Here is an 18,192-nt window from a genome sequence, read left to right on the forward strand (position 1 = left end):
AGGATCCATCCTCACACACATTCTAAAAACAACAACAGGCACATCTCTAATAAAAACACACCCTGCTGCAGCACATCTTAAAGCCATTTACAAAATAGCACCACAATCATTGGGATTCGAGGTTAATAAACTACGACCAGCAGCCGGTTCGCTGTAGAATAAATCCAATACATTTTCCGGAGAATAATATGAGATGGAATTGACATCCTAAATGGATTCATATTAATGCAAAAAGCCATACATATTTGTATTTTTAATAAAGAGAAAAAATGTCAATGTGCCTGACCTCAGTTAACCCTAACCTTCCACTCGTTTTCAGGTAGCATGATTAAAAATGTCTCAAATCAAAATGCACTTTGTATTTGATTTTGTTCAGAAATAACCGTGCGCTGTTCAAAAATACTGCACACTTTACAATGCATGTTGCTGCTACCTCATACTTTCCATTATGCTGCCACGCACGTGTTTATTGGATTAGATTTTATTATTGTGTGCTTGCTTCTTTAATAAAAATAGTCCGCTTATCTGATTTGTACTTTTTGTCCACACCGTTGCTTTGCTGTAACAACGACATTTCCCCACAAGGATTTCTGATTATGATTCTGACTTCATGCAACAGTTATGTGTACAATCAGACGTCAAGCCCTTTTCTCATGTTTGGTTTAGCTGGTATTCTTGTGTAAAAATGCATGTATAACCTCAACCATGACAGTCAGAATTAATTGGTATACATCTTTCCTTTTAGGGACAATCGAAGCTATCATTATATACAGGATACCAAGATGTCACATTCAGTACAGACGTCTAGACGGCATTCTACCTGCAGAAACAGCGCTGGCTGTTAAACATGGTCAGCCTAATTTAAAAGCTAGGGTTAATTATTTGCGAATCAAAAGTAATTAATGATTAAGCATCTTAAACTCAAAGGGGTTGGTAGCGTGCTGCGTGACCGACACCATCCTGTGCTCTTTAATGAGTGGTGTGTGATCCTAAACAGGGGGGCTTTGATGCCTCGTTGAAAGAGCACATCAACACGTCTGCAGGGGGATCCTCCTTTGTAATAACTATTTATAATTATCTCCATCTAAAAGGTCTGATTGGGGAGGAGAAAAACAAAAAAAAGGAGCTCTTTCTCTTTACTCTTGTGGATTTTCTTCGCCGCGAGGGCCCAGCCAAGACCTGCCTTTCATGAAGAAAGTGTGTAATTATGCTCCATCGTGCAACCGAACCCACAAGAAAAGAAAGGTGTCCTCAAAGTTTGAGAGATCGCTGAGACAGTTCCTCCCTCACTGGAGAGGAACACTTAGTTTGAACTCCTTTTATTTTCCGTGTCGGTGTGAGTGCAAATATTTATCATCTTTAAGGATCTCTTTCGTTATTATAGATATGCTATCACATAGTTTTAAGGACTTTAAAAAATATATTATCCAATAAAAAATATAAAAGATGCATCTCACTCGGCCATGACTTTGTTTGACAAACTGAACTCTGACTTTTTCTGGTTGTTTGTTCCTTACTTTTAATCTGCTTTGATTGTGTTTATGTACAGTATGCACGATGTAAACCAAGACAAATATGTCGTATGTGTTTACCTACTTGGCGATAAACCTGATTCTGATTCTGATTCTGATTTTACGTTTCTCTTGATATTCTTTGACAAAGTATATTGAGACTTTTTTCCGACATACTATATAACAATAGTAATAATAGTAATACATTTTATTTGAAGGCGCCTTTCTCGGCACTCAAGGACACCGTACATGATACAAACACAAAGACAATAAAAGGAATCAACAATGCAAGTAAAAAGTAAAAACAATAGACGGTGACGGAGGAGTTGGCATCAAGTGGAATAAGCAGTTTTGAACAGATGTGTTTTGAGTTGTGTTTTGAAATGGGGGAATGAATCCATGTCTCTGAGTTGGGGTGGTAATGAGTTCCAGAGACGGGGAGCAGAGTGGCTGAATGCTCTGCTCCCCGTGGTGATGAGACGGGCGGAGGGGACGGAGAGGTGTATGGAGGAAGAAGATCTGAGGGAGCGGGAGGGAGTGGGAACATGGAGGAGGTCGGACAGATATTGGGGGGGGGGGCGAGGTTGTGGATGGCTTTGAATGTTAACAGGAGGACTTTGAATTGAATACGGAACTGAACCGGGAGCCAGTGGAACTGTTGGAGGACAGGAGTGATGTGGTGGATCGAGCGGGTCCGAGTTATGATGCGGGCAGCTGAATTCTGGACCAATTGAAGTTTATGGAGAGCTTTTTGAGGGAGGCCGATATACCATACAGTCCTTTTTTCAATATACTTTATCAATACTTTTTACGACATGTGACTTTTTTGTGATATTTTTGACACATTCAAATATTTTTTGAACATCCTATACTTAAACAATTTTCAAAATACTATATGATGACGTTCTCTCATATTTTTCGACATACTACACTATTCCTTTTTTGATGTGATATTTTTTGACATACAAAAATATGACTTCTTTCAACATACTGTACCATTACTTTTTCAGGACATTTTTGTCATACATGTTGGAAATATTATACTGACTTTTTCTTGATATTCTTTGACATAGTATATCGAGACTTTTTCCGACATCCTATATCAAACGATCCTTTGAAGTGATATTACGACGCACTACGTTTAAGGAGATTTTTTTCAACATGCTTTATGAATATTTTCTTTTACATATTGTACATCATTATGACCTTTTCCTCATATTCTTTGACATACTATACTACTCCTTTTTTGTGTGATAGTTTTGACATACCATACCATTCTTTCACAAAGTATATGGAGACTCTTTCCGACATACTATCAGGAGACTTTTTTCCACATACCATATCAGAACCTTTTGGACATTCTATAAATTATTATGTATAAAATGATCTTTCTCTCATATTTGTGTCATACTAAAACATAACTTTTTTCATGATGATATACTAACCATTTCCCACATACTTTACTGACATTTTCATGATATATTCAACATGCTGTACCATGTCATCTCTCATATCTCTGACCTACAGTACTACAGTTTACTAGGACTCTAAAAGATGTTTTCAACAAGCTATATTTTGACTTTTATTCATTATATTTTGGGCATCCAATAATTCATATCTTTGGCAAATACACTATTCTCATATACTAAACTATGACTTATTTCATAATATTTTTGACATACACAACACTAGATATGCTAGATATGTACATACAATTTTCCAATTAAATACCCTAAAATATTGCCTCTCATTTAGTTTTTGGTGATCAGTATTCAGATGTAGAAAGCACCACTTAGCTCTCATAAAACATGCACGTACATTCTTGCAATTGCTTACCAATTCCTCTATGGGTCCTCTTCACATTTAGCTACCTGTGGACTTAACAACTGGGGAATCATGTAAACTGAATGGAAAATGGTGGGTAACAACAACTTCCTCCTGGGATAAATTAACTTGGTATATATAAATATGAGTGTATGTTTAAAGAAAGTATGACTGCACTGTAATAAACTCCGCTATCCCAGGTTAAGGTGCTGAAAGCTTTACATGCACTCTCATAACCGTGCACACGCAGAACCAATCTGTCAAGTTGCAAAACAGCAAAATGTTCAGAAAGGAAAAAAGGAAATGTAAATTATGATGACTTATTTAACGAGATTAGCATGGCAACAGCACAAGTATGATTTCAAACACCCCTCCCAGCTTAAAGCACACACACACACACACACACACACACACACACACACACACACACACACACACACACACACAAGTGCACACAAAGGAGTGAGTGACAAACTTGCCGGCGCCCCTCGCAGGGTGACGCTACAGTTGATTTGGGAATTACAATTAGATTTATGATGTGGCTGCATATGGCTGAGTTTCTCTCTCTGAATGCTGGGATTGGCTGCGTGGAGCACCGGCGCCGTGGCGTATACACCACAGTGCAGTCAGAATGTGTGGCGTTACCTCACACACACACATACACACACACACAATGGAACAATAGGCCACATTTACTGTAATGGGCCACCAAAAATATCAAGACTTTGGAAATAGAACGGCTTGTGTTGGAAATGATTAGATGCCTGGAAAGTAAGGGCACTATTTTTCGAGTAATGGAAATAAAGATTCATGCAGCGCTACCTGTAACTCCTGCTTCCACACACACACACACACACACACACACACACACACACACACACACACACACACACACACACACACACACACACACACACACACACACACACACACACACACACACACACACACACACACACACACACGAAAAGGCATGAGTCTAGTGCTTTGCCTGCGAATGAGCAGTTTAAACAAAATATGCAAAACTCTTGTCTTTGAAATGCAACACTTGAAATGATGAACTGACAGGTTTGTAAGGAAATCTCAAGTCTTTACTTTTTATTTATTTATTTTTTTTGATTGTCTTTCTCACCAAGTTGTACTGACACGTTTTTTTAGAGCCAAAGCTGGCTAATAAATACAATGAAATGTTAAAACGCACAATTGAATTTCAAATACAATACTCATCACAAAAATGAAATCGACCAGGAAACTTGTGTTCTGCTTCGGCAGGTCACAACTGACAAGAGCATGAGGTTTAAAAAAACAAAAACAAAAAAAGAGATCAGAGGCCATGTGACCCCTTTAAGAGCTGCGGAAACAAAACCAGCGTCAATAAATGAAATGCTTCTAAAGAAATGGCAATTTGTAATGGTGCCTGGCATGTGTGAGGCTTCCTATAGACTGTTCTAATTTATCATGTGGAAAATCAAACAACAACTTCACATTAGTCAATACTAAAAGAAAATAAAAACATAGAATTTATATCCAGTGCTTAGGATGCGTATGACAATAATAGAAATGTCTATGCATGAGACCTTTTTTTTTTTATACTGTGATGCAAACAGAAACCAATGTTCATTCCCAGCTTGTGAAGCTTTTCCAAGTAGAAATATGTTCAGAAAAGATGACAAAATAAACAGAGCACCCAGAAACCACCCGAGGACGGAGGTGTTCAGAATTCAGAGTGTGTATTGGAAATAGACAGAGAGAAAAATGTGTGTCTTCTGAGAAAGAGTCTGACCTTTGAGTAAAATAGAGGAAAAAACGTGCACTGACCAGAGGAGCGTGTGGAAACAACGTTCCTCTGACTGGTGTTTGTCTCAGCAGCTGAACTACGCATCTGTTTTCCTCTATTCTGCCCTTCATAACTTATCCTTCCTCCAAATATACATGTAATGTATACAAACAGAACCCTTTTGAAATAATAAACCTCATTTTTTGCAACTATATAAATTATTTCTTTAAACAAAAGTTTGGTGTACCTTCTCCACGTGATGCTGAGAAGACATGTACAAATATTAACAAAGGCTAATAAAAAATAGAAACATTTCGTACACATTTTGTACCAATTCAAAACACAATTTCAAAATACAGTGAAGGGATCCAGAATATTATAATCTCTCATCCTACAGTAGAGTAAAACTGGGGCTGCTCATCCCCTTTTATATGACGCTCACAATAAACGCATAATAGGGCCCCTTGACGAGAACTATAGGTACACTTTTAAGACTCATAAACTCTTTAAGTGTCTGAGCAGAAATGAAGCCAAAAGAAAAGTCTGTACCTTTGGCCAGATTGAAAGGGAAGGACTCAAATACTCAATTTTGCCGTTCAATTACACCATACTGGATTTTCCAAAAGTGTTTGGCCTCAAGGAACTATGGGAAATGTGGTTCATGAGAGCACCGATGCAGCAGAACTAAAGAACAGACTCTTCTACGTCCGAAAAGCTCAATGGGCTGCTAGAGATTGAAGCACGGGCGTGTGTGTGTGTGTGTGTGTGTGTGTGTGTGTGTGTGTGTGTGTGTGTGTGTGTGTGTGTGTGTGTGCTTGGCGAGCGTGATGATCCCCCCCCCCCCCTCATGTCATCAGATAGAAAACGATGATTGTGTAAGACTTTTTTGCAGCATTTGAAGTTAAGACTAGAACATCCCGAGTGAATGTGAATGTAGATTTGGCACATTTGAAGTAAATCTGTACAATGCCTGGGTACCTACTTACTATAATAATAATAATAATAATAATAATAATAATAATAATAATAATAATAATAGTAATAATAATAATAATAATAATGTGATATTATAAGAGACTTTGCTCCCTTTATTTCTTTGACAGTCTGAAAATCCTACCACTCTTTTTGTATGAAAACGAAAAAGGAAAACAACACATTCACAAGCTGGCACATCATACCTGAGCTGGGATATAAAAAAGAAAAACTAACAGTAATGTAATGTAAGCAGTTTGTCAGAAAAACAACGTGTAGATGCACTGTGTTTGTAAGAAACAAAAGTAAGACTATAAGATTACAATAGCTAGGATTTATATTAAAACTTTTCAAATTTCAAGTTCTGACAGTCCAGAGTTTGTACAGGCAGCGACCTGTCAGAAAAAAAAGTCTATAGAACAAAAGCACAAAAAAAGTAAATACATAAAGATAAAAACTAAATCACTCCTTAAACATTTAAGACCAAATAGCTGTTGAAGACCAATTCCTGATGCTTCGAAATCCATGCATGCTCTTTACAAACCACACAGCAATGTGTTTGTCGCTCATTTGTCCCGTTCCGTCTCGTTCCTTCTCTTTCTTTCTTCTCACTCTTATCCGTCCCGTTAAGATTGTCAAAGTGTAGGAAGTTCATCGTCAGTTCTGAATCAGTCCTCTTCCTCGAATGTCCATCAAGATACTTTCCTTTTTCTGAGCATGTCCGTTGACGCAACATGTCCTGAAAGTCCGCCTGAAGGTCTCTATAATAAACTGTGTTTCTTAAAAAGTGTCTCTGAGTATAATGGGAGTTTTTTTATTTATTATCTTCCTGTTTTTACAACTGACGACCCGAGCTCAGTTGGCGCTGACGGCCTCCCGTGTCTCGTGGTCGCTGCTATAGTCTGACTTGGGCTCGTCCTCAAAGTCCTCGTACATGTCCATGTCTTCGTCTCCGTTGGCCCGGTTGCTGGGCAGATTTAAGGCTCCCACCACGCCGCCGCTGCCTCCGTTGCTGCCTACAACCCCGGGCTCGGACTTCATCCCGTACGTGCTCTGGATGACGGGGATGGCGGGTTCGGGGCTGGCGGAGTTGCTGGAGCAGTCTGAGGTCAGGTGAGGGGATGGGGTAGCTGTTGTTGCCATGGTGATGGCGCCCGGGTACACTCCTACTCCGCCCGGGCTGCTGCTGAGAGCCATGGGGGGCTGAGGCCTGAGACACAAGGAAGAAGGTATTAAATAAAGGTTAACAATACACAATAACAACAATAACAAATATGACTAGAGGTGGAGGAAGTACTCGGATATAATACTTTAAGGGGCCCTTTAATGCTCACTTTCAGTTTCATATTTGTATTTTCTGCCTCTACCGGGACATCTCTCCATGCTTTAATGTTCAAAAAGCTCTTTATTTTTCTCATACTGCCTGTGCTGCAGCACGTCTTTTCCCCCTCCGTCTGAAACCAGAGCCCAGTCTGCTCTGATTGGTTAGCTGGTTGTGATTGGTCAACCGCTTAGGGATGTCCCGCCCCTTTAGCTTATCACATGCAGTGTGTTGGAGCGTGGGAACATGAATGTCTAAAATAAATTTCACAGCTACCCATCTCATAGTTGTTGTGATGTTTCAGTCTGAAATGTGAAGCACTTAGCAATAAACATGGCTGCGTAAAAATATTTATGAAACTTTTAAATTATTTGGTAATCAAGTAGCGAATGAACAGCATGGAGAGGTCTTTGTGTGATCAGATCCTGATTCATTATATGCTCCTTCAAACAAACTGCTTTGAACAAAACATTAACTCTGAGGCCACTTAGCAGCAGCTCCTCTCATCGGGTCGGGCTTGTCCTAACACGGGGCTCGCTGCCAGCTCACAGCGGCTGAATAACCTGTTAAGATGAAGCTGGAATGAAGGTAAACGCACATCACTCAAACAGGCCCCCTGGCTCCTCAAATGAGCGACATAAAGCAGGAAACCAGTGCAGATGTGTGTAGATCTCTGAAAAGGATCAACGCACACAGGGCTCCAGGACCTGATGGCATCCCTGGCCGTGCTCTCAAGGTGTGTGCAGTTCAGCTGGCAGATGTGTTCACAGACATTTTCAATAGGTCACTGCTCCAGTCTGTAGTCCCCACATGCTTTAAAGAGTCCATCATTGTCCCTGTCCCCAAAAAGACAAAACCCATCTGCCTCAATGACTACCGCCCAGTTGCACTCACCTCCATCATCATGAAGTGCTTTGAGCAGTTAGTCAAAACTTTTATCACCTCCTCCCTCCCTGACTCACTGGACCCCCTGCAGTTTGCCTACAGAGCAAACAGGTCCACGGATGATGCCATCTCCCTCACCCTCCACACTGCCCTCTCCCACCTGGACCAGAGGAACACTTATGTGAGAATGCTGTTCATTGACTACAGTTCAGCATTCAACACCATTGTGCCCTCCAAGCTCATCATTAAGCTCAGGGACCTTGGGCTCAACAGCGCCCTCTGTGACTGGATCATGAGCTTCCTGACGGGCAGATCCCAGGCAGTGCGGATGGGGAACATCACATCCTCCACCTTGACCCTCAACACCGGAGCCCCTCAGGGTTGTGTGCTCAGCCCTCTCCTCTACTCCCTGTTCACGCACGACTGCGTGGCCACACACAGCTCCAACACCATCATCAAGTTTGCTGACGACACGACCGTCATCGGCCTGATCACAGACGGCGACGAGACGGCGTACAGAGAGGAGGTCAGAGCCCTGACATCTTGGTGCCAGGACAACAACCTCCATCTCAACGTCAGCAAAACAAAGGAGCTGATTGTGGACTACAGGAAGAGGCAGAGAGAAGCACACACACCCATCACCATCGACGGGACTCCTGTGGAGAGAGTCAGCAGCTTCAGGTTCCTCGGGGTTAACATCAGTGAGGACCTGACATGGACACATCACACCAGGGTCATATCCAAGACAGCTCGACAGCGGCTCTTCTTCCTCCGCAGGCTGCGGAAGTTCAACATGGACTCCAGGATACTCTGCAACTTCTACAGGTGCACCATCGAGAGTATCCTGACTGGCTGCATCACCGCCTGGTATGGCAGTTGCACCGCCCTCAACCGTAAGACTCTACAGAGGGTGGTGAAAACTGCTCAGCACATCACCAGGACGGAGTTGCCATCCATGGAGGACCTCTACACCCAGCGGTGTAGGAAGAAGGCCGGTAGGATATTAAAGGACCCCCATCACCCCAGCAACAATCTGTTCTGTCTGCTGCCGTCTGGCAGACGGTACCGCAGCATCCGGACCAAGACCACCAGACTCAGAGACAGTTTTATACCACAGGCTATAAGACTACTGAACTCCTGAGCTGTGTGAATGTCTACTCACATCTGTTTATAGTACACACATACATATATATATATATATTATACACATCTGCCATACATATCTGTTTATAGTACACATATCTATATATTATACATATCTGCCATACACATCTGTTATACATAATATATGCATCTGTCCATACCTCCTCATTCAACAGTGTAAAGTATTTAAATACTTTCAATGTATTCCAAATATGTATATATTTCACATCCTCAAATCTGTATTGTTGATATTGTAAATATTCTTCTCTCTTTTTCACTATTTTATTTATCTTTTGCACCATGTATGTTGAGTTGTTGGAGGAGCACGCGACATAAGATTTTCATTGCCAACATATACGCTGTATCTGCTGTGCATATGACCAATAAAACCTTGAAACCTTGAAAATTACCATCACGTTTCTCACCTAACAGTTTTCCCTCCTCTGTCTCTTGAAAACAATTACCGCCTAGCGCAATGACAGACTAATTCTCACTTTAAACGCTTTAAAACAACTCTGATTTAGTTACGTGGAATGTGCCAGGAACTGCTTGTGTACTGGCTCTCGGTCACTTTTTGATTTAGCTTTGATTGAAAGACCAGGCCTGGAGAATCATGAGCTCTTTTTGCATTTTCTTGACCACACACAGTAAAATGTGGCATTGAGCCCGTGACGTCTGCCTCCTTCTCAAACATCTGCTTACATTTCATATTCCACCATGTCTGTCTGTGTCCAATTTCACTGCCCGCAAGCGCCCAGCATTGTCCTAATTTAATAAATGACAAGCTATTAAAAATCGCTCCTATTCAAAGCCGTGGCCTCTGGTAAATCCATCTGAAGCACAGGCCACTGTGATGGCTTTAAACACATCCATGGCTGGTTCCTATTAAGACAATGCCACTGTTTTTCCCCTCTCTGCACCGACTGCACTCAGAAATATAATGCTCCTCAGCGAATGCTTAAAGGCTTTTACAGATACAACCAGGAGGGACCAAGAAGAAACCCCTTTTTCAGAGGATGACACAGGGCAAATGGTTTCATGGATGAACCATAAACCCTGATGGTCACCACACAAACCTCTAGCAAATACATGTATTCAATAAATCTATTTTATAATCCTACTTGGTCAAAAGACCCCATAGAAATAAATAAATAGTGTAATTTAAAGAATGTATGTGATTAAAATCCCCCTCAAATTCCTTCATGAATTAAACGTGGTGCTACATGTTTTGTCTGGCTAATTATTTCTGCTTGAATGTCCATATTCACCAGGCAGGATGGCATGTTTATTAAAGAAAACAAGTGAGCCGAGAGGTCACAGGTGCAACAGTAAATTAGTCAAAGTGTTTCTGAGCAGGAGACACAAAGCCCGTGTGATCGGAGGCTCGTGAACAATGACCTCTTTTAGAAATGTGTTCCTCCTCGTATTTGATGCAGTGAATGAGAAATATATTTTTGGGGCCAAGCTATTTCTCTGGAATTAGACCTTGCTTTACAAAATAAGGACGTAACATAAAGAAATCTAACTGCGCATAAGGCACCGTGCAATGATTGCATTTTTACACATAGTTTGGTTTGAACTGTTCCTTAATCTGTGAAGTTCAGAGACACGTCTACACTGACTGGGACTCACCCCACGAAGAACTGCCTCATCTCCTGACGCCGTGACCGCATCATCTGCTTGTACTCTCCGATGCGCAGCTTCTTGCCGTCGATGATGCAGGTCCTCTTCGGCCGCGGCTTGTACTTGTAGTTGGGATATTTCTCCAGATGGATCTTACTCAGGCGGGCCTGCTCCTCGTAGTACGGCTGCTTCTCCTGGTTGGTCATGGATTTCCAGCGAGAGCCTGGAGAAAGTGATGGAGGTTTTAGTTTAACTGTACTTTTTAGTTTAGTTTTATTAGCTTTGTAATAACCAGAATAATTGTTGGAGCTGCCAAGAAATAATTGATGTGATTGAATTTCCCACTAAATTCCTTAATGAAATATATTTATATTTGATGTAGCTAATTATTTAAAATTACCCATGTTCAAGAAAAGGTAGCGAGGCGTCATGTTTATCAAAGAGCTCAAAAATTAATAATAAAACAAATGAAGACACAATAAAACTCACGCTGAGGCAACAGGTAACAATTGTGTTACATTGCATTGTGTTTTCTGATTGTGGAAAAGAGAATAAACTGCTGCAAAAAATGTTTGGCTGGATTTATCCCTTTGTTTTTTGTAAGCCTCTACATTAAAAAATCAACATTACGAGCTTTAGGTAGTGAAGGAAAAGAGGAACTTTAGCAAGTTATACAATTGAAACTTTCTCACATTAAAGAACTTGATACAAGTTTTGACGTGCTACTCTAAACTCATTCAATGACACCAGGTGAGCACGGAGTTTGTAGTAAAATAGATGTATCTCCACATTAAAGCAACACTTCAAAACAGTCTCAGAGCCTTGGTTTGTTCATAAAAGCGTCAGAATTTCTGGTGTTTCTTCTTTGTAAGGTTGGATGTTGTCATGTGAACAGACACCATCGAGTCTGTTTAAAATCAGGAGTGAATTACACTCTGCTCCCTCTTGGCTCGAGAAGAATGAAACATTGTGTACTTCTAATTTTCCCTGGTAAGAGGACCTTCTGAACAAGTGGACAGGGCCATCACCGCAGGAACGCAGCACATCCGCGAAGCAACCTGACAACTGCTTATACACACCCCGCCTCGCTCCTCTGTTTATCAAGGTTTATCACAAACTAGTCCTGTGCTTTTGTGACACAGGAAACAGAGAGGACTTTTTTCTTTTTTCAAGCCTTCCACCCACTCCCTAAAGTCCAGCTGTGTTATTACGTTGGAGAAACATGCATTGTACACAATCCGTTATATATACATACACAATTGTGCACTTTAAGTTCTGCTTTTTGTCCTTAAACTGCCACACAGGATCAAGGGATTACTTTAAAATGCTTCCTGCAAACTGCCTACTCATATTTGACTTTAAATATCTTCAATCAAATAATTAAACTATCACGATTCTACTTAAATTAAATGGCTTAGTTGAATACTCAATTCTGATTGGTCAATTTGGACCTTCCAGAGGTTGTTAATTCTCGCTAACAGGCTGTTGCTAAGCAGAACAGGCCGTTGCTAAGGAGGATCAATTATCCCTTATACATTTTACATACATCAGACTTACATTTTGATATTTCTACAGGAATAATCAGAGGTGGAAAAAGTAGTACGACCAGAGAGAAGGAATAGTCTGTTACAAGTAAAAGTCAGCATTCAAAATGTTACTTAAGCCCATTTTCATTATTTAATGATGTGTTTTGATTAGAATTATTGATCATTAAAGTGTTCTCAAAGCTGGTAAAGGTGCAGCTAGTTTGAATGACTTTGTATCCTGCAGGGTGAATTTACTCCAGGTGTAACTGAAGTCTGATTTCAGGGTTGATTATATTTCACATCATTAATCCAAATCTGCCTAGCAACTAAAGATATTAAATAAATGCAATGGATATTTGTACTGTTTACCTTTGAATTGTTGTGCAAAGAATGAAGTAAAGCACGTGAGTAAATGTGCATCACTGCAAATAATACATCATATTAACACAAAGTGATGAAGCCCCTTTTCTCAGAGCCCGTTGATTAAAGACAGGAACACACAGACCCTCCTAATGAAAGTCAGTTTGTTAGTGTTTCTCAGGAGGAACATTTACATTCAGAGCCCGGCCTTCGGACAGTGGAGGTCTTCAGGACATTTCACGAACAACCGCTGTGCTCAGCCCCGTGTGAATGGCTATCTGTGTCGAGGAGGTTAGTATCAACACGGCTACTTTATAACCGAATGCATCCATCACACTAGTCAGGCCGACACAGTGGAGCTCTGTGTGTGAAGTGTTCCACGTTTAAAAAGCACACTGGTCCTTCTTATAGTGCGCAGCCTGCAGCTAGTAGACCCTGTGAACTGTAGAGGCAGAGGAACCTCATGAGCGGAGAGAAAGACCTGAAATCTCCAGGTTAGAGGAACATCATCAAGGCCACTTATTACTCTGTGTTTGACAAGAGACGGGAAGGAGGAAAATGTACTCTCACACCCACAGATGTTTTCTTAGGTAATACGTTGTGTGCCTGTAAGGTGTTGATGCCGAGGATGTAAAAGAAAATGTTGATCTAAATGGAAAAATAGGTGTTTAAAACGCTCATAAAGGAAGCAGATTGTCCGAGTTTATAGTAAATTAAGAATTTTTGTGGTAAGAAAAAGCCAGAAAACAGTGAGTCTAGAGGACAGTGGGAGGACACATAAACCTATTTGCCCATTTCTCTCTTTTCAACTACAAATAAATGACTTATTATTTTGAAATATGAACCAAATGCTCCCAAAAGGACATAAAAATGAAGACAATCGTCCACAATTAAAATGTTGATAATGCTGAGTGTAGGTTTGGGGTTGAAAGCTGTCTCCTCTGCCACAGATAGGTCTATAACATCTCTCACCTAGGATCTTGCTGATGTTGGAGTTGTGCATGTCGGGGAAGGTCTGCAGGATCTTCCTCCGCTCGTCTTTGGCCCACACCATGAAGGCGTTCATCGGCCTCTTGATGTGCGGCTCTGCGTTGTTCCTGCCTCGAGCCTCTCTGAACACTCGCGCCTCTGTGATGTTACTCCCTGTGTGACACAAAGGGAAGACATTGTCTTACAGCTGTAACAATGACTAATAAACATTATCGCCAACAATCCTGAAAATCAAACAGTTGTTTAAGGAGGTGTTCTTGCACAAATGTCAGAACATTTGATATTTCCTGCTTTTTCTCCATTTTAAATCACATTGAACTACATTTTCTTTGGGTTTTTGTCTGACAAAACATCTAAATGCATCACCGTTGATTGTTTTGCACCCTGATTGAAATTTATTTTACAATTTTCAGACTCTTTACCGACCATAGGCTGTAAAGATTAATGAAGGAAGTAACCAGCAATTCATTTGATAATGAAAAAAGCTGTTTATTGCAGCCCTGCAGTTCACTTCAACCCCATCATTTAGACATGTATCTGTCATACTGTCACGCTTACTGAATAACTTTGTAGTTTTGCACTGACAGACCTAACATTTAAAGATGTCACCTTTGGCTTTGATGGACTGGGATGGACATTTGATCCTTTTTCTGAAATTTCTTGGACCAAAAATGTATGGATTAATCAAGAAAATAATCTGATTTGATAATGGAATTGATCATTTAAATGATTGTTTATTGCCGCCCTACTACATGCCCGTCATTGAGACATTTATCTTTCATAATTTCATGCTAAAATGCAGGATACCGCTCTGTTATAGATGAGTCCTTCCTGTTTGTTTCTTAACCCCCTGATCCGTGGGAGAGGATGTATAACAAAAGTGTGATGGGGGTCTTGAGCCCTCAAAATGTTCACACACACACACACACACACACACACACACACACACACACACACACACACACACACACACACACACACACACACACACACACACACACACACACACACACACACACACACACACACTGACTTCCGCCTGACAGCATCTCAGTGCCTTTGCTGCTGTGTTTAGTGCTCTGATTCTTAACTAAACCACAATGACTCTCCTCATCTCCCGTAAACACTGGAGCGTTATGAGCAACAGGTGGGTTTGGAGGGAAAATAATTAACACCATGTCCTTGAACTTTGTTCAGATACAACACTATATATGCTAACAGCATGCAACACAGAATACATGAGGTCTTGTTATCATATGTTTTAAAAAAAAATGTATTTCTTTATGCTGTTAACTTTATTGACAACCCTCTCGTTGCTTGTCTTCGCCTGCGTTTGTTTGCATACTTGTACTGGGTGGGATCTTCTGTCACAAACACTGGAAAAAAGGAGGAAAATTCCACCTCTTGTCATGTAAAACATAACAGTGCAACATTTTTCAAGAGCGTAAAATGTTGACATTGAACACGCTCTGTTTAGCTGTTCAGGGTGTCCTTCACTGTGGCTTCCTGAGGAGCACAATAAATATTTGTGTTCCCTGAATACCTGCATGTTCTCTGGAAGATCACTTCTTTTCTTTATTGTGGATTTTCGGAGACGGCAGAACACTAGAAGCGGGGCCTCTTCGACGTGGGGCCCCACGGAGTTAAGGGTCACTGGTATCAATTTAGTCTGAACAGGATGTGACTGCTTCTAACTGAGACTGTGCTTCTCAGAAATCCAGCTACTCCTTATATTTCCACCCAGCCTTCAATCGTATGATGTATTTTTTGCATTTGCATACATTTCTGAACCATAACGATTAGGAGGAATTCAAAATAAGGATTTCAAGTTGGAAAAAAAAAATGATTCAACAAATTGTGAGAATAGTTCTAGAAAAATATGTCATAATAACATCACTGAGGCTTACCATCCAGATCTTCTGGTCTCGTCAGGTCAATGACCCGATGCACCATCTTCCCAGCATCCTCCCCGAGCTTCCCCAGGTGCTGGCTCAGCGTCTCATAGTGCAGCCGCTCCTGCAACACAAGAAATAAATACAAAATGTTATAAACACTGTAAGTGAATATCATGCAACTGCAGCGTGGGTGATTTCATTCATTCATTTTGTTCACAAACAGCTTAAAAGACAAGCAAAATCCTAAAGACATAATGGAGACTTTTGAAATAGGACACACCGATCTGAGGCTTTAGAATAGGTTTCCAAACACTGGACAAAAAGTATTTTACAAAGTCTATCACTCACACATCTTGAATTTGAATCATTCCCTCTTGAGATCTTACAAAAAATAGGAACACAATAAAAAACACTTAAACCACTTAAAACATGATCTCAAATGATTAAATCAGTACTTATAAATTAACGTCTGGGTGAAGTCTATGATGACTGGCACCTTTTAAAAGGAGGTCCCAGTGTTCGTAATGACAATAAAACTAACTGCTGGGTTGCTTTGGAATGGAGGAAAGTCCAACCAACCCCCCAAAATGGGGAATTTATGTTGATGCATCATTTCTTTTTTTCGCAGTGTCTGAGGAAAATGAGTCATGTTGTTAATCATGCGATAACCTAACAGTAAAGTCAAAGCCCCTAAGGGTCCAGCTAATCAACAGTGTCTTCCCCAACCTCCCATCATCATCATCATCACCATCATCATCATCATCATCATCATCATCATCATCATCCACGCCCTCAGATTCTCCCCCTCCTGCCTGCCACTCCACTTCTGAGACAAAAAAACTTCTACAAGCGGCCTGCCTCTGGGCCCTTCCAGCTAAAATTACCTCCACCACGCTCCCAAACTGTGGTGGAAAACATCGAAACCCTCCGCACAGCTACCACACATCTACACTCCTCCTCTCCTCCTCTCCTCCTCCTCGCTCTCCTCCTCCTCGCTCTCCTCCTTTTTTCTGGTGACAGAGGCATTTTGTTTGACGCAAGAAATGGTTGCCGGGTGAAGTCATGCCGCGGTAGCCGCTGGCAGAGTTGGTGGAACTTAGGGGCCGGCATGTATGTGTGTGTGTGTGTGTGTGTGTGTGTGTGTGTGTGTGTGTGTGTGTGTGTGTGTGTGTGTTTATAGATGAGGAGTAGGCGCGGGCCAATGTCAGCACTACGGCAGGGCTGTAATCAGGCCCACCACAGAACATGTGCCTGGGCAGTGCCATGCTCACCGCAGGAAGCAACCGCCTAACAAAGGACTAAAGAAAAGAGGGGAAGACAGAGGGAGATGGAGGGAGTGAAATAAAAATGAGCAGAAGTGGAAAACTAGACCAGAGACGAGAATAAAGGCTCGGGTCCAATGAGAAGTCCTTTTTAAGCTAGTGTTACAAGTGCTGAACAATAGGTTTATGGAAAGTGGTCTTTGTTAAAGGAAGTTGGAGTCTGGGGATTTAAAGTTACCGCAGATTTAATTTATATTTCTCAAGGACATGGTTTGATCCAATACAGAGCATCATTCATAAACATCAGAAGTAGTTTTAGACATATGAATGCTCCTGGTAAATGGGAGGAGACGGATGGAAAAGTAATGCACAGTATTGGAAAGTAGACTAGGAGAGCATCAATAGAGGTAGGCTGATCCAAAACACAGATTAACAGCAGACATGGGTCAAAATTTGCAAATATCCCCTGAAGTTGGACTACTTTTGGTTTGACTTGAAAGCTCTTGTGGCAAATGCAATAAGGAGCTGTCTTTGTGTTGTTTAGTCAAGATTGAAATAGGTTTGGCTTGTGCGCACGCTGGTTTGATACTGGACTGCTGCCTTTTGGAGCAACTTTATAGACTTTTCCTTTCTTTTCTCTCTTTCATGAGGCTTCATTTATATCGTGCTTACAATGGCATTGTGCTTCTATAATGCTTTTGTCTCCATCACAAAGAGATTATCTGGTTCAGAAGAGCTAATGTCAGAGGTTTTAGAGTCCCGATGTTCAGGCTATTACAATAAGAGGTTCTATTGTGCTCTTTTTCAGGTTGATATCAGGATTTTGCGCCTCTACTGTTACATGTATTCCTGCTTTAATGTTCAAAAAGCTCTTTATGTTTCTCATACTGCCTGTGCTGCAGCACCTCTTTTCCCCCTCTGTCCGAAACCAGAACCCAGTCTGCTCTGATTGGTTAGCTGGCCGGCTCTGTTGTGACCCGTCAACCGCTTAGAGATGTCCCGCCCCTTAATCTATAGCGTACAATGTGTCGGAGCACTAGCCAATAGGAGGGTTAGTCTTACAAAGTGATGTCATTATGTTACGGAAGTAAACAAAGGAGTCC

The 18,192-nt window shown here is 41.1% G+C and overlaps 1 protein-coding gene across 5 annotated transcripts in view; it reads right to left on the reverse strand.

The window, feature by feature from the left end:
* Positions 1-4,404: 4,404 nt before the first annotated feature.
* The window catches only part of LOC134883780 (transcription factor SOX-6-like), a 110,483-nt gene continuing 96,695 nt past the window's right edge, over positions 4,405-18,192 (reverse strand). For all 5 annotated transcript variants that reach the window (XM_063912214.1, XM_063912222.1, XM_063912207.1 and 2 more), the window contains 4 exons: positions 15,840-15,948; positions 13,915-14,085; positions 11,066-11,279; positions 4,405-7,294 (listed from right to left, as the gene is read on the reverse strand). In XM_063912214.1, coding sequence (XP_063768284.1) covers positions 6,940-7,294; positions 11,066-11,279; positions 13,915-14,085; positions 15,840-15,948 — 849 coding nt within the window. In that variant the 3' untranslated portion in view covers positions 4,405-6,939. The remainder of the gene's footprint in view (positions 7,295-11,065; positions 11,280-13,914; positions 14,086-15,839; positions 15,949-18,192) is intronic.

This window comes from Eleginops maclovinus, chromosome 2 (genome assembly GCF_036324505.1).
Source record: "Eleginops maclovinus isolate JMC-PN-2008 ecotype Puerto Natales chromosome 2, JC_Emac_rtc_rv5, whole genome shotgun sequence".
Classification (NCBI taxonomy): Eukaryota; Metazoa; Chordata; class Actinopteri; order Perciformes; family Eleginopidae; genus Eleginops; species Eleginops maclovinus.